The sequence below is a fragment of the Dendrobates tinctorius genome, unplaced genomic scaffold (genome assembly GCF_039654945.1).
Source record: "Dendrobates tinctorius isolate UK_male_01 unplaced genomic scaffold, ASM3965494v1 ptg000174l, whole genome shotgun sequence".
In the NCBI taxonomy this organism is placed as follows: domain Eukaryota; kingdom Metazoa; phylum Chordata; class Amphibia; order Anura; family Dendrobatidae; genus Dendrobates; species Dendrobates tinctorius.
In genome coordinates, this window is record NW_027361841.1 from 10894228 (window position 1) to 10921259 (window position 27032).

Here is a 27032-nt window from a genome sequence, read left to right on the forward strand (position 1 = left end):
ACACAGGAGCAAAATCTCTTCTGCAGTGTATATCGCTGAGCTGCCATGAGAAAGTTCATCACCATGGATTATGGATCTCTCACCACACTAGCTGGAACTGAGCTGAGTGTGAGAACGCAGTTGCACGTGACAGGTAGTGACATCATTAAGATTACCGGCAGTCACAGGAAACGCTTTTCATGCTGAGCTCAATGTGCTCTGGCTGACATGTGCGCACCACCATTGAATACAATGGTTGTGCGTATGTCCGTACTTGCGGTCCTTAAGAACCGGACCACAAAGAACATGCGAAGAAGGCTTAAGACAGTTCTCAGGAGCTGAAGACTGGAACTTAACAGAAGACTAGACACAGTACTCAAGCAGTGTGTCAGACTTCTATGTGACCCTAAGTAGGATCAAACAGGAAATAAGATGACTTCCACAGGTTCAACATCAGCCATCTTAGTAAAGGGCGATTTCCGATACACAATAGCAGCCTCCAGCTGTAAGGAGTGAAGATGCAGCGCAATTACTCAACAGATTCCTGATGCTTAATTTGACTCTTCATAATCACATATTGCATTGAACCCAGTAACACTGGTGGGGTGAATAAATCTTTTATTGCTTGTTCCATTTTTCTTTCTATTTTTCGTAAAAAAGTAATTGTTTTAAATATGAGTTTGTTTCTTTTTAGGTTGTACACAGGAATTTTTCCTTCATATAAGACAAAACAAAGACCAGTAAAAGGTTTTTTCTCTAAGGGAAAAGTCCCCTAAATGCTTTTATACTTATAAAATAACATTAAGAGCAGTTTCTAACCCTCAGAGGCCCCCACCACTGCTCAACCTACATATCTGCAGCAGTGATGATGTAAGGCCAATGGTGCACATCACTACTGCTGCCAATTACCGAGGTCAGCAGATGTACTGATGTGGATGACATGAACAGCTGGGCTCAGTGATTAGCTGCAGTGGTAATGTGCGCTGTCGATGTCACCACTGTAGCCAAAATATAGAGATAAGAGTGGAAGATGAGAGCCTGTGCTGAGCCCTAAGAGGGTGAGTACCTGTTCTTTTGGCTATTTTACAAGTATAAAAGTGTTTGCGGACCAATTTTTCTTACAGTGGAGAAACCCTTTAACACAATATGAGCATAATGTATCTTTAACTATTATAATTACATAACTTTATTTCATTGCTCAGTTAAACAAGTTCCTCTGTATTTTGGTCCTACATTACATAACCTGTGCACATTGGTCACACGTGATTTACCTTTATTTTTGCGCCGTTGTTATCTGATTCTTACAGGAACATATTTTCCAACAAGAGCTCCAAAAGTCTGAACGAGGACGAGGCAGATGCCCTTTTGACCCGGACTCATCTGTGGTTTCAACATTAGCAGGTAATTCTCATCATGTGAATAAATGTAGAAGACATCAATTTTTCCCTTTTATCTTGTTCATCAGATAGTCATATGTCAATCAGCTATGAACAATGAGCCTCATTTATCCCAAGTATTTATCCAATGTTGTGGTGGCCAGTTGGAACCAATCAGAACTCAGATTTAATATCACAAAGAGCAACCGTGACTAGGATTAACAATACAAACTGAATACATTGTTAAACAGATCTTTTAGCACTATTGAGGCTGGTGTACCTAGGTTGCAAAATCAATGTCATAAATGCTATATAATCCTGACATTAAAATAAGCATTTTATGGGTCCAGCTGAAAAGTGAGAAAACATAAGAGTTTAAGTGTATTCATTTACACGACCAATGCTATACAATGGGGTACAATCTGACCAATGTTATACAATAGGGCACAATCCGACCAATGTTGTTCAATGGGGCACAATCCGATCAATGTTATTCAATGAGGCACGGTCTGACCAATGTTATTCAATGGGGCACAATCTGACCAATGTTATACAATGAGACACAATCTGACCAGTGTTATTCAATGAGGCACAGTCCGTCCAATGTTATTCAATGAGGCACAATCCTACAAATGTTATTCAATGAGGCACAGTCGGACCAATGTTATTCAATGGGGCACAATCCGACCAATGTTATACAATGAGGCACAATCTGACCAATGTTATACAATGGGGCACAATCTTACCCATGTTATACAATGGGGCACAATCTGACCAATGTTATACAATGGGGCACAATCCGACCAATGTTGTACAATGGGGCACAATCCGGCCAATGTTATTCAAAGGGACAGTGCAGATGAGCAATTATTTTCACTGACCAAATTTGCATGGGAAAAAAAATCTCAGCGTGCAAGTTTCTCCTGTAAAATGGATGAGACTCACCCATTCTAGTCTATCGGTGCATGAAAAAACTCAGATGCCATACAAAACCACAGTATACTATCTGATTTTCATGTGTACATTGCAGTTCTATAACATAGTAAGCTTAGAAATGAATAATAGCTGCTAAGTAAGAAACAGATTGCATGCAGATGACAAATTACATAGTTACAAAAGTTGAAAAAACACCTAGGTCCATCAAGTTCAACCTTTCTCCATCAATTGTTTTTTGTCACTAAATTAACTATAACCCACAATGTCATGTGTTCTGAGGAAATCATCCAGCTCTTTTTTAAAACGTGTTATAGTGTCTGCCATTACTACCTATTGTGGTCAGGCATTCCACACTCTGGCTGCTCTAACTGCAAAGAACCCTTTCCTGTTTAGCTGTTGGAATCATCTTTTTTTCCAGCCATAATGAGTGCCCTCGGACCTTAATATGGTCCTTGGAAGGAATAAGTTATGTGACAGTCCTTTGTACTGACCACACATTTATACATGTAAATGAGATCTCCTCTGAGGCATCTTTTTTCTAAGCTAAACAAGCCCAACTTTTCCAACCTCTCATCATATGAGAGACCTTCCGTCCCTTGTAATAATCTAGTTGCCCGCCTTTGAACTGACACTAATTTCTGAATGTCCTTTTTTAATGTGGAGCCCAAAACTGGATCCCATATTCTAGATGTGGCCTCACATGATAAAGAAATTGTCACACTTTTCTGGATGACACTCTGAATGATTTTTTGATACCCTCGTGTGAACCTGCCCTAACCATTAGCCTAACTAACAGTGTTAGCGTGGCTGATCTGGAGCCTGAATCTCCAGGAGAGGACCCTCTGGGCCGAGGCATCGAGGGGCCCCGGGCAAGCTGCCAGGGGGAACTGAACCCTATACAGGGACCGTTAGGAGCAGGCCCAGGGGTTCGAGTACCACGGTAGCCGGTACCAAGAGGGGCAGCTCAGGATGGACTGGAGTAGGAGTGTGGGACTGAAGTGTAGATGGCAGAACAGAGCTAGATCACAGGAGACAGGAGTGGAGTAAGACTGTAGACTGGAACATGGAGGGACTGAAGTGTAGATGACAGGACAGAGCTGGAACACAGGAGACAGGAATGGAGTAAGACAGTAGACTGGAATGTGGAAGGATGGCTGGAGCAGGAACATAGGAGACAGGATTAGAGGAGGACGGAAGGACTGGAGCAGGATGGAACTGGAACACCGGAGGCAGGACTGGAGTAGGACGGAAGGACTGGAGCAGGATGGAACAGGAACACCGGAGGCAGGACTGGAGTAGGATGGAAGGACTGGAGCAGGATGGAACAGGAACACCGGAGGCAGGACTGGCGTAGGACGGCAGGACTGGAGCAGGATGGAACAAGAACACCGGAGATAGGACTGGAGTAGGACGGCAGGACTGGAGCAGGATGGAACAGGAACACCAGAGGCAGGACTGGAGTGGGACGGCAGGACTGGATCAGGATAGAACAGGAACACTGGAGGCAGAGCTGGAGTAGGACGACAGGATTGGAGCGCAGCAGGGGACACTGATAGCAGGACTGCGAGGCTGCTGCAGGAAGAACACGAGAACGGGATTGTGAGACTGCGGAGAGCACACGAAGAAGCAGGGCCCAGTGTGCTAGGAAACACAATGATCAGGCACCTCCCTCAGGGGGAAGTGGCCTGATATGCCCCTGTCTGGTCTGCCATTGGTCAGGGGGTGCTTCCGAGTCAGGGCACAGCCGGAGCACAAGAGGCAGAAGGGAGGCGTGGCCGCAGCCTATGGCGCATGCGCATTGCATGCAAAGATGCCATCGGCCAAACGCCTGTCAGAGGTGACTGCCGTGACTGTCGGGCAGTGAGTGGCTGCGGCGTGGGAGCGATGGCCGGGTGAGTATGCAGAGATGGCGTGACAGTACCCCCTCCCCTAAGCCACCCTCCCCGGAGATTAGCAAGAAATCACTTGAGGATACGGGGAGCATTGATATTCTCCTGAGGTACCTGGGATCTCTCCTCAGGACCAAAGCCCTTCCAGTCAACAAGAAAAAATGTCCTACCTCTAACCTTCTTCATGGCGATAATGTCCTTCACTTCAAAGACATCATCGGCACCCACCGGCTGAGGACCGGAATCAGGCAGGGAATGGAAGCGATTCAGCACCACAGGTTTCAGGAGAGAGACATGGAAGGTGTTCGGGACCCGAAGCGAAGCAGGCAACCTCATTTTGTAGGCAACATCGTTGATACGTCCAAGAAATTTAAATGGACCGATGTAGCTTGGCCCCAACTTGTAGGAGGGCAGTTTCAACCGGATAAATTTGGACGAGAGCCAGACCTTGTCCCCAACACGATAGGGTGGAGGATCCAATCTCTTCTTGTTGGCATAAATCTTCATCCAGTCAGCGGACTTCTTGAGTGACATGTTGGTCTCGGCCCAAATCTGGGAAAATTCGGAGGACAAAGTGTTGGCCGCGAGTACCTCGGAGGCAGGGGTTATCGGAAGGGGAACACCAGGATGTCTGCCGAACACAATGAAAAACGGAGACTTGGCCGAGTACTCACCAGCATGGTTGTTGTAAGCGAACTCAGCCCAGGGAAGTAAGTCAACCCAATCATTCTGGTGGGCGTTGGAGAAATGAAGTAGGTACCCAGTCAACGTCTGGTTGGTATGCTCCACCTGCCCGTTGGACTGTGGATGGTAGGCCGAGGAAAAGTCAAGGGAAACGTTCATGAGCTTACAAAGTGATCGCCAGAACTTGGAGGTAAACTGAACCCCTCGGTCCGACACAATGTGTTGAGGTAGTCCATGAAATCTGAAGATTTGGTGAATGAAGACTTTGGCCAGCTCCGGAGCCGAGGGGAGACCGGGCAGAGGGACGAAGTGGGCCATCTTGGAAAAACGATCCACCACCACCAAGATGACTGTGCAGCCAGAAGAACAGGGTAGGTCGGTGATGAAATCCATAGCGATGTTTTCCAAAGGGACCACAGGGACGGACAATGGCAGCAACAAGCCGGATGGAGGTGTTCGTTGCACTTTGTTTTTTGCACAGGATGGACAAGAAGCCACAAAATCGAGTACATCTTGGCGAAGCGTGGGCTGTTAGGAACGGGTCACCGAGGAGGAAATAAAAAACAACACAAGCTATATCTCAGAAAACCAAAGAGGTTGGTAACTATGCAGACTGCAGACACCTGATCCTACCACGCAACTAGCAGCAGTCGTGGAGCATTCTTATGGTGGTCCTAGACGCATCATCACAACTGGAGAACTAAATAAGCCTAAAGCAGGAAAAGAGGAAAACTAACTGCCCCAGAGCAGACCCCAAAGGAGAAACAGCCCCCCACATGTATTGACGATGAAACAAGATGAAAACACAAACAAAGGTAGGAAAATAGGCTTAGCAAATGATGGGGCCAAACTAACTAGAAAGGACAGGAAAGGAAAGACCCTGTCTGCAATCTGCCAAAAAATCCTACAAAAATGTCCAACACAACTGATAGCAAAATTAACCCTGAAGTCGCTAGACTTCTCCCACTATATCAGCACACTGAAATATTCTGAGACAGAGCAAAAAGAGGCCAATCTAATAAGGGACAAACAAAAAGGCAATTTGGCAAATGAGAGTGGAAATTCAGCACAGCCCAGCCGGGCTGGCTGACCACACAAAAAACTGAAATGACCAACAAGAGCAAGTGTGAACAGTAACAAAAACAAACTTAACTTGAGAAGACTGGAACACAGCTGAGTCCAAGACCTGAGAAGCAGACTGAATCACCAGCACTTGGATAGGGCGTCGGCTGTCTTATATCCAGTCTGATACTCCAGAGATCCAATCGTTATCTTCCTCACCAGGTGGCAGATCACTACCACTTAAACCAACCTCACTACCTCCTGTCACCACCAGAGGGAGAACGGAAGGGGAACTGGTGGAGCAGAAAATGAGCTCATAACAGTGGGCCACCAGTAGTGACGCATGATAAGATCCAGGGTCTTCTTAGTCCCAGCATGGCCGGCCAGTTTGGAGGAGTGCCCCCATAGGAGGAATTTTCGCTGGAGGTTCTCAGGCACAAGCGTTTTGCCAGGAGGAGGAGCAAGCCAGTTCACTGGAGCCACTGTGATGATCCTAGTGGGGTCAATGATATGCTAGGGTTCCTCCGTGGTTTCGTGTGGCTGGAAGACCATGGACAGAGCGTCGGCTTTGGGATTTTTGTTGCCGGGATGGAAAAGGAGCTCAAAGTCAAATCGGGCGAAAAACAAGGACCATCTGGCTTGACGAGGGCTGAGTCTCTGGGCAGACTCTTGTGATCCGAGAAGATGATAAAGGGATGGACAGCTCCCTCCAGGAGGTGACGCCACTCCTCCAAGGCCAACTTGATGGCCAGAAGTTCCCAGTCGCCGATCGAGTAGTTACACTTGGATGGAGAAAAGGCCTTCGAGATGAAGCCACAAGGGTGCAGACGACCGGAGGCGGATCTCTGGGACAATACTGCCCCGGCACCCGTCGAGGAAGCGTCCACCTCGAGTACAAAAGGTCGGTTGCTCTCCGGGCGATGCAGGACCGGAGCCGTGGAGAAAGCCCGTTTTAGGGTCAGAAAGGCCTCTTCAGCCTCTGGAGACCAATCCTTGGGAGTAGTCCCTTTACGGGTGAGAGCAGTAATAGGTCTTGTGATTGCAGAAAAGTGACAGATGAATTGCCGGTAATAATTGGCGAATCCAAGAAATTGTTGTATCGCCCTTACTCTGACGGGGCGAGACCATTTGAGAATGGCAGACAGCTTCTCTGGGTCCATCCTCAGTCCAGTGTCGAAGATAATGTATCCCAGAAACGGCACAGAGGTCTGTTCGAAGAGACATTTCTCTATCTTTGCATACAGGCGGTTCTCCCGAAGATGCTGTAACACCAAGCGGACACTCTTTCTATGGGATGAGAGATCCAGCGAGAAGACGAGGATGTCGTCCAAGTACATGACCACACAGGAGTACAAGAGGTTCCGGAAGATCTCGTTGATGAACTCTTGAAACACCGCAGGAGCATTGCAGAGACCAAAGGGCATGACCAGGTACTCATAATGGCTGTCTTGAGTGTTGAAAGCCGTCTCCACTCGTCTCCAGCGCGGATACGGACCAGATTATAGGCTCCTCTGAGATCCAGCTTGGAGAAGACCCGAGCCCCTCTGAGACGGTCAAGCAACTCCGGAATGAGTGGAAGAGGGTACCTGTTCTTGATGGTAATCTCATTCAAGCCCCTATAGTCAATGCACAGCCGTAGAGTTCCATCCTTCTTTTTGACGAAGTAAAACCCGGCTCCCGCGGGCGACAAGGATTTCCATATAAAGCCTTTGGCGAGGTTCTCCCGGACGTATTCGGACATGGCTGTCTCAGCGGGAGACAAGAGGTAGATTCTGCCCCTTGGGGGGGTTGAACCGGGAACAAGTTCAATTGGGCAGTCAAAAGGCCAGTGTGGAGGAAGGACCTCCGCTTCCTTCTTATCAAAGACATCGGCGTAGGAACTGTAGGTTGGAGGGAGACCCGGAAGGTCTGGGGGTGGCCGAGGAGCGGCCGCCAGGCGGACAGGAGTCAGACAGCGAGCTTGGCACGGGTGTCCCCAGCGGAGTATCTCCCCAGAAGACCAGTCGAGAACAGGCTGATGAGTCCTTAACCATGGGAGACCGAGTAGAATGGTGTGGGAGAGCTTAGGCAAAGCATAAAAGGCTATCTTCTCTCGATGTAAGGCACCGACTTGCAACTCCACTTCTTCAGTGACCCAGGTGACAGTCACCTGTAGTGGTTTGCCATCCACTGTGACAATCTGGAGATGGTTAGATAGAGCAACCATGGGAATTTGATATTCGTCCGCTTCTTCAGGCCGAATGAAGTTACCTGCCGAGCCCGAATCCACGTAGGCCACCTCGGACCCACGTCTCTCCCCTGAAAGCAAATGAACAGATATAGTAAGAAGTTGAGAGGGATCATCATCACTTGGGAAGCCTCTCTTACCTGACCTAGGCAGAGGAGTTTCCCTGTCTCTTAGGACAGGTGCGGATATAGTGTGATGAACCTCCGCAATAAAGGCACAGACCTTGTGCCTGCCTCTCTTGCTGACGCAACTCGGCCAACTTGAGGCGGTCTATCTGCATGGACTCGACCGAGGAGGAAGAAGGGGACCCGGCCGAACAAGGACTGGCAGAACGGGTGAGAAGGGGAGCTGGCCTGGTGGACCTCCTGTCTCTCGCTGACTCCCGAGCGTGTCCCTGGAAACGTAGGTCAATGCGGGTAGCCAGCAAGATAAGGTCCTCTAGGATGGGCGGGGTATCTCGACCTGCGAGTTCATCTTTTATTCTGCCTGAAAGACAGCGCCAGAACGCCCCTACCAAAGCCGTGCTATTCCAGCCAAGCTCGGAGGAGATAGTGCGAAAGCGGATAGCATACTGTCCGACCGTGAGAGAACCCTGATGTAGGTTAAAGAGTGACTTGGTGAGAGCGGCTAACCGACCCGGCTCAGCGAAGACCCTGCGGAAAGTATCCAAGAAAACCGGAAGACTTGAGACAACGGGATCGTCACGTTCCCAGAGAGGATTCAACCAGGACAGGGCCTCTCCCTCCAGATGGGACATAATAAAGGCTTCTTTGGCCCAGTCAGAGGGATATTGCTGCAGCAACCATTCAAAGTGGAGGCTACACTGATTTAAGAACCCCCTGCAGAGCTTGGGATACCCAGTGAAGCGAGGCGGTTTGGCGAGGCGGGGGGGTCGGGAGAGCTGTAGGAGTGGAGGGAGGAGTCGGAGTTGCGGCGGCAGACTGGAGGACCGACAGGCGACTATCAAAGGAGGCCATGTAAGTCAAAATATGGGCTTGAGTATCTTGTTGCTGGCCCAGCTCCTGTTGAAGATTGGCCAGTAGATTGGCAGTTCCAGGATCGGCCACCTGCAGGGCCGACAAACGGGTGTCCATAGACTTCATGACAGACATAATGCGTCCCTGATTCTCCCACAGGAAGAGTAACTCTTTCTGGGTAGTAGCAGTAGTACCGGAGGAGTCCATGGCCTGATCGTACTGTTAGCGTGGCTGGTCTGGAGCCGGAATCTCCAGGAGTGGACCCTCTGGGCCGTGGCACCGAGGGGCCCCAGATGAGCTGCCAGGTGGAACTGACCCTTATACAGGGACCGTTAGGAGCAGGCCCAGGGGTTCGAGCACCACGGTCACCGGTACCGAGAGGGGCGGCTCAGGATGGACTGGAGTAGGAGTGTGGGACTGAAGTGTAGATGGCAGAACAGAGCTGGAACACAGAAGACAGGAGTGGAGTAAGACTGTAGACTGGAACGTGGAGGGACTGAAGTGTAGATGACAGGACAGAGCTGGAACACAGGAGACAGGAATGGAGTAAGACAGTAGACTGGAGCATGGAGGGATGGCTGGAGCAGGATGGAACAGGAACACCGGAGGCAGGACTGGAGTAGGATGGCAGGACTGGAGCAGGATGGAACAGGAACACCGGAGACAGGACTGGAGTAGGATGGCAGGACTGGAGCAGGATGGAACAGGAACACCGGAAGCAGGACTGGAGTGGGATGGCAGAACTGGTGCAGGAAGGAACAGGAACACCGGAGGCAGGGCTGGAGTAGGACGGCAGGACTGGAGCGCAGCAGGGGACACTGTTAGCAGGACTGCGAGGCTGCTGCAGGAAGAACATGAGAATGGGATTGTGAGACTGCAGAGAGCACACGAAGAAGCGGGGCCCAGTGTGCTAGGAAACACAACGATCAGGCGCCTCCCTCAGGGGGAAGCGGCCTGATATGCCCCTGTCTGGTCTGCCATTGGTCAGGTGGTGCTTCCGGGTCAGGGCACAGCCGGAGCACAAGAGGCAGAAGGGAGGCGCGGCCACGGCCTATGGCACATGCGCATTGCATGCAAAGACGCCGTCGGCCACGCGCCTGTCAGAGGTGACCGCCATGGCTGTCAGGCGGCGAGTGGCTGCGGCGTGGGAGCAATGGCCGGGTGAGTATGCAGAGATGGAGTGACAAACAGTAGCTGCTTGTACCTAACAGTGAGAGATTTCAGCAGCAGCTCAACTGAATTTGGCCTGAAAATGTGCAATTATTTGATGCAAATGGATGTAAATTATGTAGCTTTTTGGAGCGGAAATTGAGCGGGAACGCCAAGTTTTTCAGGATTTTTCCTGACGCATTTGGAGAGTTTCTTCACAGTCTTAGCTCCAAAGACCCAATGTAAATATACCCTTAGGTGAAGTTCTCATGAAGACTATTTGGTGAATTTTTGAGGTTGTGGCATTCCTGCACCTATTAGGTAAATTAAGTTACTTTTGTCATTACATTTTTTAAATGTGTTTTTTTTTTGGCTTACAAATACTGAGGTAAAAAAAACTCACCAAATACTCAAAGTATGAATGTGGCCTTGGCGTCTTAGGCAGCTTTGCCAAAATGGGCAGGAATGGGTTGGGTGTGGCAATGCCTGTCCGACAAATTCATTAAAAGTAGCAACATACCCTATGCCAGAAATGTTACTCCAGTTCTTGACTGGAGTAACATTTCTTGCAAGGCAAATAGAGGCACACGCCACTAATAAATTGTGCCAAATTCATTAAGTGGTGTGTGCCTCTCAATTAAGGACTTGAAAAAATAAAATTGGAGTACTAATGACCAGTCTTAATGAATCAGGGTCTCAGGTCAGAATTCATTACAAGTTTTAAACCAGCAACACGTTGCTGGCAACAATTTTGCAAGTTTTTTCATTTTACACGAGTCCCAGCAATCCACAGTAGGTTACAATAACAGTAAAGTGAATGATGGATTACAAAATCTCATCCACACACTGCGGAATAATCAGCAGTGGAAAGTGCAGCACATCAGTTTACACTTTAACGGTGAATTGAAGCATTTGCAGTGCATAGGGTAAAGCTTGAGGAAAATTAAAAAAAAACATTTTTCATGTAACACATACAGATTTTTCTAGATATTTGCTGTGAATCTGCACAAAAATCTGCATTGGAAAATTTGCAGCAGATATATGTGTGTAAATGTACTCATCCAGGTTTATTTTGTGAATGTAAAAGAGGATATACAGTATATACATGTGTATGCAGGTAATGTAAATGTAGTAAAAATAGAAAATGCTCCTACATGCAGCATCACATGCATAGTATTAAATGAATATTCCAATACAAGTGCACTGTAGAAGCAGTAGATATGTATATATAACAACACTATGCAACTGCATTCTGCAAATATGTTATACTAGCTGAAGAGCCCGGCATTGCCTGGGCATAGTAACTAACTATGGTTAATCATAACAAATTATAATGATTATATCTATATATATAAAGCTGAGTTTAGAGCCCCGCCCACTTCGCATAGCCACATTCACTATAATATCCCACATCATCCCGTCAGCCAGAGCTACCAGACTACTACCCCTAATATCCCACATCATCCCATCAGCCAGAGCCACTGGACTACTACCCCTAATATCCCACATCATCCCATCAGAGCAACCGGACTACTACTACTAATATCCCACATCATCCTGTCAAAGCCACCGGACTACTACCCCTAATATCCCACATCAGCCAGAGCCACCGGACTACTACCTCTAATATCCCACATCATCCCATCAGCCAGAGCCACTGGACTACTTCCCCTAATATCCCGCATCATCTCTTCAGCCAGAGCCATCAGACTACTCCCCCTAATATCCCACATCATCCAGTCAGAACCAGAGCGCTGAGTGGAACGGTCCTAACTTCCATACCGGGGATCACTTTAAGAGAGGTCTGGCATCAGAACAGAGCGCTGAATGGATTTGCCCTGACTTTCATACCAATGATCCCTTTAATAGAAGCCTGGGGTGAGAATCAGAGCACTGAGGGATTTACCCTAATTTCCATACCAGAGATTCCTTTAAGAGAGGCCTATGGTCAGTACCAAAGCGCAGAGTGGATTTGCCCTCACTTCCATACTGGGGACCCCTTTAAGATGGGCCTGGGGTCAGAATCAGAGTGCAGAATGGATTTGCCCTCACTTCCATACCGGGGATCCCTTTAAGAGGGGCCTGGGGTCAGAATCAGAGCACTGAGTGGAATTGCACTAACTTGCATACCAATGATCCCTTTAATAGAAGCCTGGGGTCAGAATCAGAGCACTGAGGGATTTGCCCTAACTTCCATACCGGAGATCCCTTTAAGAGAGCCTGGGATCAGTATTAGAGTATTTGAAGGCAATTTCCCTGACTTTCATACCGGGGATCCCTTTAAGAGAGCCTGGGGTCAGAACCAGAACGCTGAGTGGAATTGCCCTACCTTCCATACCTGGGACCTTTTAAGAGAGGCCTGGGGTCAGAACCAAAGGGCTGGATGGATTTGCCCTGACTTCCATACCAATGAACCCTTTAATAGAAGCCTGGGGTCAGAATCAGAGCACTGAGGGATTTACCCTAACTTCCATACTGGAGATCCCTTTAAGAGGGGCCTGGGGTCAGAACCAGAGCACTTAGTGGAATTGCCCTAACTTCCATACCAATGATGCATTTTAGACACCCTGAGGTCAGAACCTCAAAACTGAGTGGAACGGTCCTAACTTCCATACCGGTGATCCCTTTAAGAGAGGCCTGTGGTCAGAACCAGAGCGCTTAGTGGAATTGCCCTAACTTCCATACTAATGATCCCTTTAAAAGACCTTGGGGTCAGAACCAGAGCGCTGAGTGGAACGGTCCTAACTTCCATACCGAGGATGCCTTTAAGAGGGGCATGGGGTCAAAACCAAAGCACTGGATGGATTTGCCCTGACTTACATACCAATGATCCCTTTAATAGAAGCCTGGGGTCAGAATCAGAGCACTGAGGGATTTGCCCTGACTTCCATACCGGAGATCCCTTTAAGAGGGAAGAGGTGCCTATGGGATGGAGGATGTGTTATGGGTATATGGGCATGGGAGGGGGTGATTCATTTCTGTCATGTGCTCTCTGCTCCTTTCTGGGGGGCAGGCAATGGTAGGAGCTTATGTTCCTGGGGATGCTAGATTTCTCCCACCCGGTCAGTGTCTGCTGAGGTGTTGCGAAGTGGGAAAACTGTTGCTCATAGCAACCAATCACAGCTCAGCTTCTTTTAAACAGCTCTGGTGAAATGAAAGATGCTTTGTGATTGGTTGGTGATACACACATACATTCAATTTTATATATATATATATATATATATATGAATTACACTATTGCTACATGTAAAAGGTACATGAGGTCATTTCTGCACATTTTGATCTAAATCTGTGTGTTCATTTGCCAGTAACAAGATTACCTTTTTCTGCTGTTCCCAAACTCATTTGAGGCTTAGGTCTATTAGTAAAAATGGAAAAAAAATTTACAGGCTATTCCCAGATTATGAACTAGATGCGTTCTGTAGCTTTGTTCATAACTCAATTATATATGTATGCAAGTTGGAAAAGGACCGGGGAAAAAAAACAAATGCTCACTTTACCACCCCATTGCTCCCCACACGACATCTGGTCCTTTTATTTCCACCATCGCACACCACATCTGCAGCCTTTTCACTATACACCTGGAATTCCAACCGGATCCAGGTCTCAGAGGTTACTGTGCATCATAAGGTTGTGACATTAACTTTATGACATGCAGTGACCCCCAGGGCCTGGACATGTATGGAAATTTTAGAGATGCAGTGCGTGATGGCGGAAAGGAGAGGACCAGATGACAAGAAGAGGGTGGACAAAAAGATCATTTGTTTTTTGTGGAAGTAGAAACCTCAGCACCACCAAAAAGAAAATAGGACTGTAGGTCTTGCAGCTAAACCTACAGTCCCCTTTTCTTTTTTATGGTGCTGAGGTTCTACTTCGATAAGTCTGGATCACGAGTCCCTTCCTCAAGTGCACCATATTTACAAGGACAGTGTTGCTGGTCTTTCTCCTTCACTTATTAGGTTTTCATGATTTTTTTAACCATTACTCATTTCACCAGTTCCTCACTGTGGTTCTCTCCTTTCTGTCGTCAGGTGAGTCACAGATCTGGCCTTCACTATAGGCCAGAACTTCAGGCTTCATCCAGGCCAAAGCTCACTGCACCTCATAAGGTTGCCATGACTACCTAATCTTATGGAACTCAATGAGCTCTGACTTGGATGTGGCCAGTAGTCCTGATTTATAGAGGCAGGAGCACACCTGTGGAAAGTAGTGGACCGGACAGCATCTGGAGAGGTCTGGTCACATACAACCCCTAATTCCTAATATCGGATGTTAAAAAAATCTAATAATCACCACACCGCTGGCCTCTCCGGATTACATCCGGTCCTCACCAACGTACAACACAAGACTCTAAAATCAGTGAAGAAATAAGCATATAAAATGACTTAGGGAGGCTGTCTCATCAGAGAGAACTCCTTCATAAAGCAGCTGCCCTGGTAATGAGCTGGAATGCCATCATTCGCTCTCCCGGAGATGTTGGAAAATAGCTGATTATTTTACCTTAAGAGCTCCAGCTAATCAAGCATTTAATTTGCAGATCCCCTGCACAATCAATGTTGTAGCTCATGGTGGACATTCACATAAATGTAACCCACAGGTCTATCAGAACCACCTTTATTTTGGCTAATTGAGGGACTCCAAGTATATGAACTGAAAATCTCTGCTTAGTTCTAATCACTTTCTCTTATTGATAAGCGTATATCTACAATACCTGATTAAATGTACTGTATACTGATATAGCCCAACTTTATAGGGGCAATCACTGTGTAGCCGGTCTTGAATGGTCAAGGCATATTGCAATCTCCATATGCATAGATTAATGCTGAAATCACTCTTAATTTTTAGGGCACTTTTTATTCTGCGTTTTGAGCCAAACCTACATGTAAAGCGCCATGGAATAAATGGCGCTATAACAATAAATAATAATAATAATAACCAAGTATATAGATGTTTTGGAAAGAATAAAAAGTATGGAGGAAAATGTACATCTTCCTACTTTGCCAACTGGTTTGAGATAAAAAAAAAAATAGTCTTTTATTGCATTTGAAAGCCATACTGAAAGATTAGAGGCGACTTAAACAGCAATGTGGTTATAAACTTCTTATTAATTAATACCCATGGATTTTAAAATGATAAAAAAAACTATATAAAAAGTAAAGTAAATGAGGATGTCAAGATTTCTTTTTACATTCTACTTTTTAAAAGATATTGCTCAGTTTATTGAAGAACCAGCATTTGGTGTTTGTGAATATACTGTAATTTGTTTTCATTTATGATAATAAGCGATCTAAGGTTTTCAGCTGCAGTACACTAAGACACATACGGTTCCCTGACAATAGTAGGTCAGCCTTTCTAATTCATTTGTAATGTTGATCTGCCATCTTGTGGCCATTCATTTTAATTATTTGTTGCGTTAAAATGTACTCGATTAAAAGATTGATATGTTGAAAAATAATATTGTGCATGCCTCAATTTATCAAATGTTATGTGTTTTTTTCTGGAACAGATGTGAACCAGGATGCCACAGTAAAAGAAGTTTCAGAATTTATGCACTATCACCATGAATATGCTGTATATATATAATAATAATAATATTTATTTTTATAGCGCCGACATATTCCGCAGCACTTTACATTTCAGAGGGGATTTGTACAGACAATAGACATTACAGCATAACAATAATCACATACAGTAGATTATAACAAATAACAAGAGGAGTGAGGGCCCTGCTCGCAAGCTTACAGTCTATGAGGAAAGAGGTAGACACGAAAGGTGGGTGGTAACAGTTGCTCTGATTGTATGGACCAGCCATAATGTTAAGTGTGTAACAGTACAGACACAGAGGGCTAATGGATGCATAAAGCATGTGGGAACATGATGCTGGGAACCTGGTTATGGTAAAACTTTTGGCTCTGCCACACAGGGATAGGTTAGGTTAATGTGTTGAGGCGATAGGCCAGTCTGAATAAATGCGTTTTCAGGACACGCTTAAAATTGTGGGGATTGGGGACTAATCGTATTGACCTGGGAAGTGCATTCCAAAGAATTGGCGCGGCACGTGTAAAGTCTTGGAGACGGGAGTGGGAGGTTCTGACTATTGAGGATACTAACCTCAGGTCATCAGCAGAACGGAGGGCGCGGGTAGGGTAGTATACTGAAACAAGGGAGGAGATGTAGGGTGGTGCTGAGCCATGGAGGGCTTTGTGGGTGAGGGTAATAAGTTTATACTGAATTCTGGAGTGGATGGGTAGCCAGTGTAATGACTGGCACAAGGTAGAGGCATCGGTGTAACGATTGGTGAGGAATATGATCCTGGCTGCAGCATTCAAGACAGATTGGAGAGGGGAGAGTTTGGTAAGAGGGAGACCGATTAGAAGAGAGTTACAATAGTTGAGACGAGAATGAATAAGAGAAACAGTAAGAGTTTTTGCAGAGTCAAAAGTAAGAAAAGGTCGAATTCTAGAAATGTTTTTGAGGTGCAGATGACAAGAGCGAGCCAGTGATCGAATGTGGGGGGCAAAGGAAAGCTCGGAATCAAGTATGACCCCAAGACAGCGGGCATGTTGCTGGGGAGTAATAGTGGAACCACACACAGAAATAGCAATGTCGGGTATAGGTACATTAGTAGCGGGAGGAAACACCAGGAGTTCAGTCTTTGACAGGTTCAGTTTCAGATATAGTGAGGACATGATATTAGACACAGCGTTTAGACAATCGCCAGTGTTTTCTAGAAAGGCTGGCGTGATGTCAGGAGAAGAAGCGTATAATTGGGTGTCATCAGCATAGAGATGGTACTGGAAACCAAATCTACTGATTGTTTGACCAATAGGGGCAGTGTACAAGGAGAAGAGGAGGGGGCCTAGAACCGATCCTTGAGGAACCCCAACAGTAAGGGGAAGGTGAGAGGAGGAGGAACCGGCAAAAGAAACAGTAAAGGAGCGGTCGGAGAGATAGGAGGAGAACCAGGAGAGAACGGTGTCCTTGAGGCCAATGGAATGGAGCATAGTGAGGAGGAGCTGATGATCCACAGTGTCGAATGCTGCAGAGAGATCCAAGAGAATTAGCATGGAGTAATGACCATTTGATTTAGCTGTTAGCAGATCATTAGAGACTTTAGTGAGGGCAGTTTCGGTGGAGTGTAAAGAGCGGAAACCGGATTGGAGAGGGTCGAGAACAGAGTTTTCTGAGAGATAGCGGATAAGAAGGGAGTGGACCAGGCGTTCCAGGAGTTTAGAGATGAAGGGAAGATTAGAGACAGGTCTATAGTTAGCGGCACAGTTTTGGTCGAGGGATGGTTTTTTAAGTAGTGGATGTATGATGGCATGCTTAAATGAGGAGGGAAAAATACCAGAAGAGAGAGAGAGGTTAAATATTTTAGTTAGGTGAGGGGTGACAGCAGGGGAAAGGGACTGGAGGAGATGTGACGGAAATGGGTCACTGGTAGAGTTGAGCGATACCGTCCGATACTTCAAAGTATCGTATCGGATGGTATCGGCCGATCTTTAAAAAAAGTATCGGTATCGCCGATTCCGATACCGGAAGTCCCATTCAAGTCTATGGGACTTCCGGTATCGGAATAAGAAAAATCCTTTCCTGCCCTTGTACAGCCTCTCTGGGGTCTGTACGGGCCTTTCGGGGGGCTGTGCCGGCCTGCCAGGGGGTCTGTGCAGGCTCCGGTGGTCTGTGCCGGCCTGTCGGTGGTCTGTGCAGGCTCCGGGGGGCTGTGCCGGCCTGCCGGGGGGCTGTGCCGGCCTGCCGGGGGGCTGTGCAGGCTCCGGGGGGCTGTGCCGGCCTGCCGGGGGGCTGTGCCGGCCTGCCGGTGGTCTGTGCAGGCTCCGGGGGTCTGTGCAGGCTCCGGGGGTCTGTGCAGGCATCGTCCGATGGGACTACAAGTCCCATCGGGCGATGCCTGCTACCATGACAGTGATTGACACATTAGCCAATGATGGGACAGTAGTAGTCCCATCATCCGGCTAATGTGTTAAATGTAAAAAAAAAAAAAAAAAAAAATTACATGCTACATACATACAACATGCATACTACATACATGCTACATTCATACTACATGCAACATACATACTACATATATACTACATGCATGCTACATACATACTGCATGCTACATACATACTACATATATACTACATACATACTACATGCATGCTACATGCATCATACATAACACATATATACTACATGCATGCTACATACATACTACATGCTACATACTACATACACTCACTGGCCACTTTATTAGGTACACCTGTCCAACTGTGTGTTAAGACTTAATTTCTAATCAGCCAATCACATGGCGGCAACTCAGTGCATTTAGGCATGTAGACATGGTCAAGACAATCTCCTGCAGTTCAAACCGAGCATCAGTATGGGGAAGAAAGGTGATTTGAGTGCCTTTGAACGTGGCATGATTGTTGGTGCCAGAAGGGCTGGTCTGAGTATTTCAGAAACTGCTGATCTACTGGGATTTTCACGCACAACCATCTCTAGGGTTTACAGAGAATGGTCCGAAAAAGAAAAAAAATCCAGTGAGCGGCAGTTCTGTGGCCGGAAATGCCATGTTGATGCCAGAGGTCAGAGGAGAATGGGAAGACTGGTTCGAGCTGATAGAAAGGCAACAGTGACTCAAATTGCCACCCGTTACAACCAAGGTAGGCAGAAGAGCATCTCTGAACGCACAGTGCGTCGAACTTTGAGGCAGATGGGCTACAGCAGCAGAAGACCACACTGGGCACCACTCCTCTCAGCTAAGAACAGGAAACTGAGGCTACAATTTGCACAAGCTTATCGAAATTGGACAGTAGAAGATTGGAAAAACGTTGCCTGGTCTGATGAGTCTCGATTTCTGCTGCGACATTCGGATGGTAGGGTCAGAATTTGGCGTAAACAACATGAAAGCATGGATTCATCCTGCCTTGTATCAACGGTTCAGGCTGGTGGTGGTGGTGTCATGGTGTGGGGAATTTTTTCTGGGCACTCTTTGGGCCCCTTGGTACCAATTGAGCATCGTTGCAACGCCACAGCCTACCTGAGTATTGTTGCTGACCATGTCCATCCCTTTATGACCACAATGTACCCAACATCTGATGGCTACTTTCAGCAGGATAATGCGCCATGTCATAAAGCTCGAATCATCTCAGATTGGTTTCTTGAACATGACAATGAGTTCACTGTACTCAAATGGCCTCCTCAGTCACCAGATCTCAATCCAATAGAGCATCTTTGGGATGTGGTGGAACGGGAGATTCGCATCAGGGATGTGCAGCCGACAAATCTGCGCCAACTGTGTGATGCCATCATGTCAATATGGTCCAAAATCTCTGAGGAATGCTTCCAGCACCTTGTTGAATCTCTGCCACGAAGAATTGAGGCAGTTCTGAAGGCAAAAGGGGGTCCAACCCCTTACTAGCATGGTGTACCTAATAAAGTGGCCAGTGAGTGTATATACTACATGCATGCTACATACTACATACATACTACATATATACTACATGCATGCTACATACATACTACATGCTACATACTACATATATACTACATGCATGCTACATACTACATGCTACATACATACTACATATATACTACATGCATGCTACATACATACTACATGCTACATACATACCACATACATACTACATACATGCTACATACATACTACATATATACTACATGCATGCTACATACATACTACATATATACTACATGCATGCTACATACATACCACATATATACTACATACATACAATACATTCATACAATACATACATAGACATACAGTACATATAACATAGAGTAACATACTTACCAATACTTGTCACATTGTTCCCCGAAGCCATTGTCTTTCCGGAATAAATATTAACATAACAAACCACAAAAATACTCACCCACGATCCGAAGCAGTCCACGAGTGTGTCCCACGACGATCTTGGGTAGAGAACTGCAGCATCAGCTGTTGCTGCCGTTCTCTACTGGCTGCAGGAATCCAATGACGGAAGGTAGGTATCCTTCCGCACTGTATTCCTCCGCCACTTAAAAAAAAAAAAGTCCCTAGTCTCACTTTATGCCATTGCTGTGTGGGAAATTCCCACGCAGCAATGGCATAAAGTGAGACTAGGGACTTTTTTTTTTTTAAGTGGCGGAGGAATACAGTGCGGAAGGATACCTACCTTCCGTCATTGGATTCCTGCAGCCCGTAGAGAACGGCAGCATCATCTGATGCTGCCGTTCTCTACCCAAGATCGTCGTGGGACACACTCGTGGACTGCTTCGGATCGTGGGTGAGTATTTTTGTGGTTTGTTATGTTAATATTTATTCCGGAAAGACAATGGCTTCGGGGAACAATGTGACAAGTATTGGTAAGTATGTTACTCTATGTTATATGTACTGTATGTCTATGTACGTATTGTATGTATGTAGTATATATGTGGTATGTATGTAGTATGTATGTAGCATGCATGTAGTATATATGTAGTATGTATGTAGCATGCATGTAGTATATATGTAGCATGTATGTAGTATGTATGTGGTATGTATGTAGCATGTAGCATGCATGTAGTATGTATGTGGTATGTATGTAGCATGTAGTATGTATGTAGCATGCATGTAGTATGTATGTAGTATGTATGTAGTATATATGTAGCATGCATGTAGTATGTATGTGGTATGTATGTAGCATGTAGTATGTATGTAGCATGTATGTAGTATGTATGTAGTATATATGTAGTATGTATGTAGCATGCATGTAGTATGTATGTAGCATGCATGTAGTATGTATGTAGTATGTATGTAGCATGCAGTATGTATGTAGCATGTATGTAGTATGTATGTAGTATATATGTAGTATGTATGTAGCATGCATGTAGTATGTATGTAGCATGTAGTATGTATGTAGCATGTAGTATGTATGTAGCATGCATGTAGTATGTATGTAGTATGTATGTAGCATGCATGTAGTATGTATGTAGTATGTATGTAGTATGTATGTAGCATGTATGTAGTATGTATGTAGTATATATGTAGTATGTATGTAGCATGTAGTATGTATGTAGCATGCATGTAGTATGTATGTAGTATTTTTTTTTTTTTTTTTTTTAACATTTAACACATTAGCCGGATGATGGGACTACTACTGTCCCATCATTGGCTAATGTGTCAATCACTGTCATGGTAGCAGGCATCGCCCGATGGGACTTGTAGTCCCATCGGACGATGCTTGCACAGACCCCCGGACATCAGCACAGCCCCCCGGCAGGCCGGTACAGACCCCCACAGGGTGCACAGACCACCGGCAGGCCGGCACAGCCCCCCGGCAGGCCGGCAGAGACCCCGGGCAGTCCACACAGCCCCCCGGCAGGCCGGCACAGCCCCCCGGCAGGCCGGCACAGCCCCCCGGCAGGCCGGCAGAGACCCCCGGAAGGCCCGAAATGACGGCGCATCATGATGCGCACACACCGCGCATCATGATGACGTCAGGCCGTCAATCAACTGAACTTCCGATTCCGATGCCGAATTCCGATATTGAAAAAATATCGGAAGTCGGTATCGGAATTCCGATACAGCAAGTATCGGCCGATACCCGATACTTGCGGTATCGGAATGCTCAACACTAGTCACTGGTGCAAGTAGTTGGGCGAGAAGATGCAAGGAGCCTGCTTACTTCTTCTTCTGTGACTGGTTCAAAATCAGAGAGTGAGTTAGATGCAGTGGGGGAGGGAGGACAGTGCATGGCATGAGGGGATTTGGAGATAATTTCCTGTCGGATCTGGTCAATTTTTTCTTTGAAGTAATTGGCCAGATCGTCAGCTCGGAGCTCCGTGGTTGGGGCCTGTACTCTTGGATTGAGTAGAGAATGAAAAGTGTCAAAGAGACATTTCGGGTTGTTGGACAGTGAGGTGATGAGGGTGTTGAAATAGGTTTGTTTGGAGAGGTGAAGGGCAGTGTTGTATGTTCTAAGCATAAACTTAAAATGGATGAAATCTTCGTGTAGATTGGATTTTCTCCACAGACGTTCGGCGCACCTGGAGCACCGCTGCAGGAAACGTGTTTGCACCGTGTGCCAGGGTTGTCGCCGTCTGTGTTGTGGTGTTCTATTTATGGGGGTGTAAATTCATCCAGGGCACTTTTAAGTGTTTCATTGTAATGCTTCAATGCAGAATCAGGACATGAGAGGGAGGAGATAGGGGCCAATGAAGACTGCAAGTTCTTCAGAAGTTTCTGGGTGTTAATGGCCTGTATGTTTCTATAAGTCTGGACAGTGGGGGTGACCTGAGCAGCCTGGCAGTTCTTTATAGAGAATGAAAGAAGATTGTGGTCAGAGAGCGGGAGAGGGTATATGGTATATATATATATATATATATATATATACACATATATATTGTATATATACAGTACAGACCAAAAATTTTGGACACACCTCATTCAAAGAGTTTTCTTTATTTTCATGACTATGAAAATTGTAGATTCACTCTGAAGGCATCAAAACTATGAATTAGCACATGTGGAATTATATAATTAACAAAAAAGTGTGAAGCAACTGAAAATATGCCTTATATTCTAGGTTCTTCAAAGTAGCCACCTTTTGCTTTGATTACTGCTTTGCACACTCTTGGCATTCTCTTGATAAGCTTCAAGAGGTAGTCACCAGAAATGGTTTTCACTTCACAGGTGTGCCCTGTCAGGTTTAATAAGTGGGATTTCTTGCCTTATAAATGGGGTTGGGACCATCAGTTGTGTTGTGCAAAAGTCTGGTGGACAGCTGATAGTCCTACTGAATAGACTGTTAGAATTTGTGTTATGGCAAGAAAAAAGCAGCTAAGTATAGAAAAACGAGTGGCCATCATTACTTTAAGAAATGAAGGTCAGTCAGTCCGAAAAATTGGGAAAACTTTGTGTGTCCCCAAGTGCATTGGCAAAAACCATCAAGCGCTACAAAGAAACTGGCTCACATGAGGACCGCCCCAGGAAAGGAAGACCAAGAGTCACCTCTGCTGCAGAGGATAAGTTCATCCGAGTCACCAGCCTCAGAAATCGCAGGTTAACAACAGCTCAGATTAGAGACCAGGTCAATGCCACACAGAGTTCTAGCAGAAGACACATCTCTACAACAACTGTTAAGAGGAGACTTTGTGCAGCAGGCCTTCATGGTAAAATAGCTGCTAGGAAACCACTGCTAAGGACAGGCAACAAGCAGAAGAGACTTGTTTGGGCTAAAGTACGCAAGGAATGGACATTAGACCAGTGGAAATCTGTGCTTTAGTCTGATGAGTCCAAATTTGAGATCTTTGGTTCCAACCACCGTGTCTTTGTGCGACGCAGAAAAAGTGAACAGATGGACTCTACATGCCTGGTTCCCACTATGAAGCATTGAGGAGGAGGTGTGATGGTGCTTTGCTGGTGACACTCTTGGGGATTTATTCAAAATTGAAGGCATACTGAACCAGCATGGCTACCACAGTATCTTGCAGCGGCATGCTATTCCATCCGGTTTGTGTTTAGTTGGACCATCATTTATTTTTCAACAGGACAATGACCCCATTCACACCTCCAGGCTGTGTAAGGGCTATTTGACCAAGAAGGAGAGTGATGGGGTGCTACGCCAGATGACCTGGCCTCCACAGTCACCAGACCTGAATCCAATCGAGATGGTTTGAGGTGAGCTGGACCGCAGAGTGAAAGCAAAAGGGCCAACAAGTGCTAAGCATCTCTGGGAACTCCTTCAAGACTGTTGGAAGACCATTTCCGGTGACTACCTCTTGAAGCTCATCAAGAGAATGCCAAGAGTGTGCAAAGCAGCAATCAAAGCAAAAGGTGGCTACTTTGAAGAACCTTGAATATAAGACATATTTTCAGTTGTTTCACACTTTTTTGTTAATTATATAATTCCACATGTGCTAATTCATAGTTTTGATGCCTTCAGAGTGAATCTACAATTTTCATAGTCATGAAAATTAAGAAAACTCTTTTAATGAGAAGGTGTGTCCAAACTTTTGCTCTGTACTATATATATATATATATATATACAGTATATATATACTGCTCAAAAAAACTAAAATAATACATCCTAGATATCACTGAATAAAATATTCCACACATAATAGAATGCGTTGAGAGCAACAAAACATAAAAATGATCAATGTAAATCAAAATTAATATCCCATGGAGGTCTGTATTTGGAATGCTGCTCAAAATCAAAGTGAAAAATCAAATTACAGGCTGATCTAACTTCAGTGGAAATGCCTTAAGACAAGGAAATGATGCTCAGTAGTGTGTGTGGCCTCCATGTGCCTGTATGGCCTTCAACACGGCCTGGGCATGCTCCTGATTAGGCAGTGGATGTTCTCCTGAGAGAATTCCTCCCAGACCTGGATTAAAACATCAGTCAACTCCTGTCTGTGGTGAAACGTAGCGTTGGTGGATGGAACGAGACATGAAGTCCCAGAAGTGCTCTATTGGATTCAGGTCTGGGGCCAGTCCATAGCATCAATGTCTTCATCGTGCAAGGAACCACTGACACACTTCAGCCACATGAGGCCTAGCATTGTCATGCATGAGAAAGAATCCAGGGCACCTGCATATGGTCTCACAATGGATCTGAGGATCTCATCCCTGTACCTAATGGAAGTCAGGGTAACTCTGTCTAACACATGGAACGCTGTGTGGCCCTCCAAAGAAATGCCTCCCTACACCATTACTGTCCCACTGCAAAACATCCTGGAGGATGTTGCAGGCATAAGAACATTCTCTATAGCATCTCCAGACTCTGTTACATCTTTCACATGTGCTCAGTGTGCTCAGTGTGAACCTGCTCTCATCCAAGAAGAGCACAGGGTGCCAATGTCGAATCTGCAAATTGTGTTGCTTTCTGACAAATGCTAATCGCCCTGCACAGTTTTGGGCTGTAAGCAGAACACTCACTTATGGATCTCGGGCCCTCATACCAACCTCATGGAGTCTAAATTTGACAGTTTATGGCCTGCTGAGGTCATTTTCTGGCACTGCTCCTCATGTTTTTCCTTGCCCAAAGGATGAGGCAGCAGTCCAGCTGTTGAGTTGTTGCCCTCCTATGACGGGAGAGAGCAATGATAAAATGCAAAAGTGACCAAAACTATAGCTAAAAGGATGAGAACAGAGAAATATTCTGTGGTCATCACCTGCAGAACCACGCCTTTTTAAGGATTGCCTTGCCAATTGCTTATCATTTATACCTTTTGTCTGTACCATTTGCACAACAGCAGGGGAAATTGATTCACATTCAGTGTTGCTTCATAATTGGTCACTTTGATTTTACAGATGTGAAGATTGACTAGGAGTTACATTGTATTGTTTAAGTGTTCACTTTATCTTTCGAGCAGTATATATATATATATATATATATATATATATATATATACAGTGGGTACGGAAAGTATTCAGACCCCTTTAAATTTTTCACTCTTTGTTTCATTGCAGCCATTTGGTAAATTCAAAAAAGATCATTTTGCCTAATTAATGCACACTCGGCACCCCATCTTGAAAAACCAAAATATCACATGGTCATAAGTAGAGTTGAGCGACTTTTGTTTTTTTAGGGTCGCGTTTCGTTTCGTGAAACCCGACTTTTCCAAAAGTCGGGTCGAGCAAGATCGTCCGATTATAGGGAAAAGTCGGGGTCGTCCCGAAACACGAAAACCAATGTAAGTCAATGGGGAATAAAAGTCGGCAGTGAGAGGAGGACAGGAAACACACCAACAGTGCCCATTTGAATGCCAAAAGCATCAATTCTTCTTACTTAAGCTTGTCAACCTTAATTAACCTCATAATACAAGTTACGCACTGAAAAATGGGGGTTATTTGGCTACAGACTGTGGGGGGGAGGGCTGGCTCCAGGTTTTCATGTGCCCTGGGCGAAAGAGCGCCCCTTTAACACATACCACAACTCATCATGCTCCAATACGGCAGAGAAATAGCGGTATAGTACAATGAAAAATACCTCACTTTTTACATCTCATGACGAGGCCCATCTATTTCTCCATACAGAATCATTGGTCCCATATAATGTTTGAAACAGTATATGATGAGCTCCACATAATGCTACAGTATATGTTGGTCCCCATGGATGAAGCTCTACTGTCTTATGGGCCCAAATAATGCTCCAAACATAATGGGCCCCATTTCTAATGCTCTAGTGTATAATGGGCCCTGTAAATGCTGCTCCAGTGTCTGATGTCCACCTTTGGAATGTTCCAGTGTATGGTGGGCCCCATCTATCATTCTCAGACGGTGTTAGGCCCAGTATGGATTGCACGTGATTGCACAAAGGTTAGAAAGGGTACCGTATCCCCAGATAACATGTATGGATAGCGTACACATTCAAAATATATGTCTCAGGAGGCAGGCTCAGACGGTGTTAGGCCCAGTATGGATTGCACGTGATTGCACAAAGGTTAGAAAGGGTACCGTATCCCCGGATAACATGTATGGATAGCGTACACATTCAAAATATATGTCTCAGGAGGCAGGCTCAGACGGAGTTAGGCCCAGTATGGATTGCACGTGATTGCACAAAGGTTAGAAAGGGTACCGTATCCCCGGATAACATGTATGGATAGCGTACACATTCAAAATATATGTCTCAGGAGGCAGGCTCAGATGGTGTTAGGCCCAGTATGGATTGCACGTGATTGCACAAAGGTTAGAAAGGGTACCGTATCCCCGGATAACATGTATGGATAGCGTACACATTCAAAATATATGTCTCAG

General features: G+C 45.8%; 1 protein-coding gene across 4 annotated transcripts in view; it reads left to right on the forward strand.

Moving 5' to 3' along the window:
- The window catches only part of SEMA3E (semaphorin 3E), a 379235-nt gene that overhangs the window by 247374 nt on the left and 104829 nt on the right, over window positions 1–27032 (forward strand). For all 4 annotated transcript variants that reach the window (XM_073551307.1, XM_073551308.1, XM_073551306.1 and 1 more), the window contains exon 5: window positions 1287–1380. In XM_073551307.1, the coding sequence (XP_073407408.1) occupies window positions 1287–1380 (94 nt within the window). The remainder of the gene's footprint in view (window positions 1–1286; window positions 1381–27032) is intronic.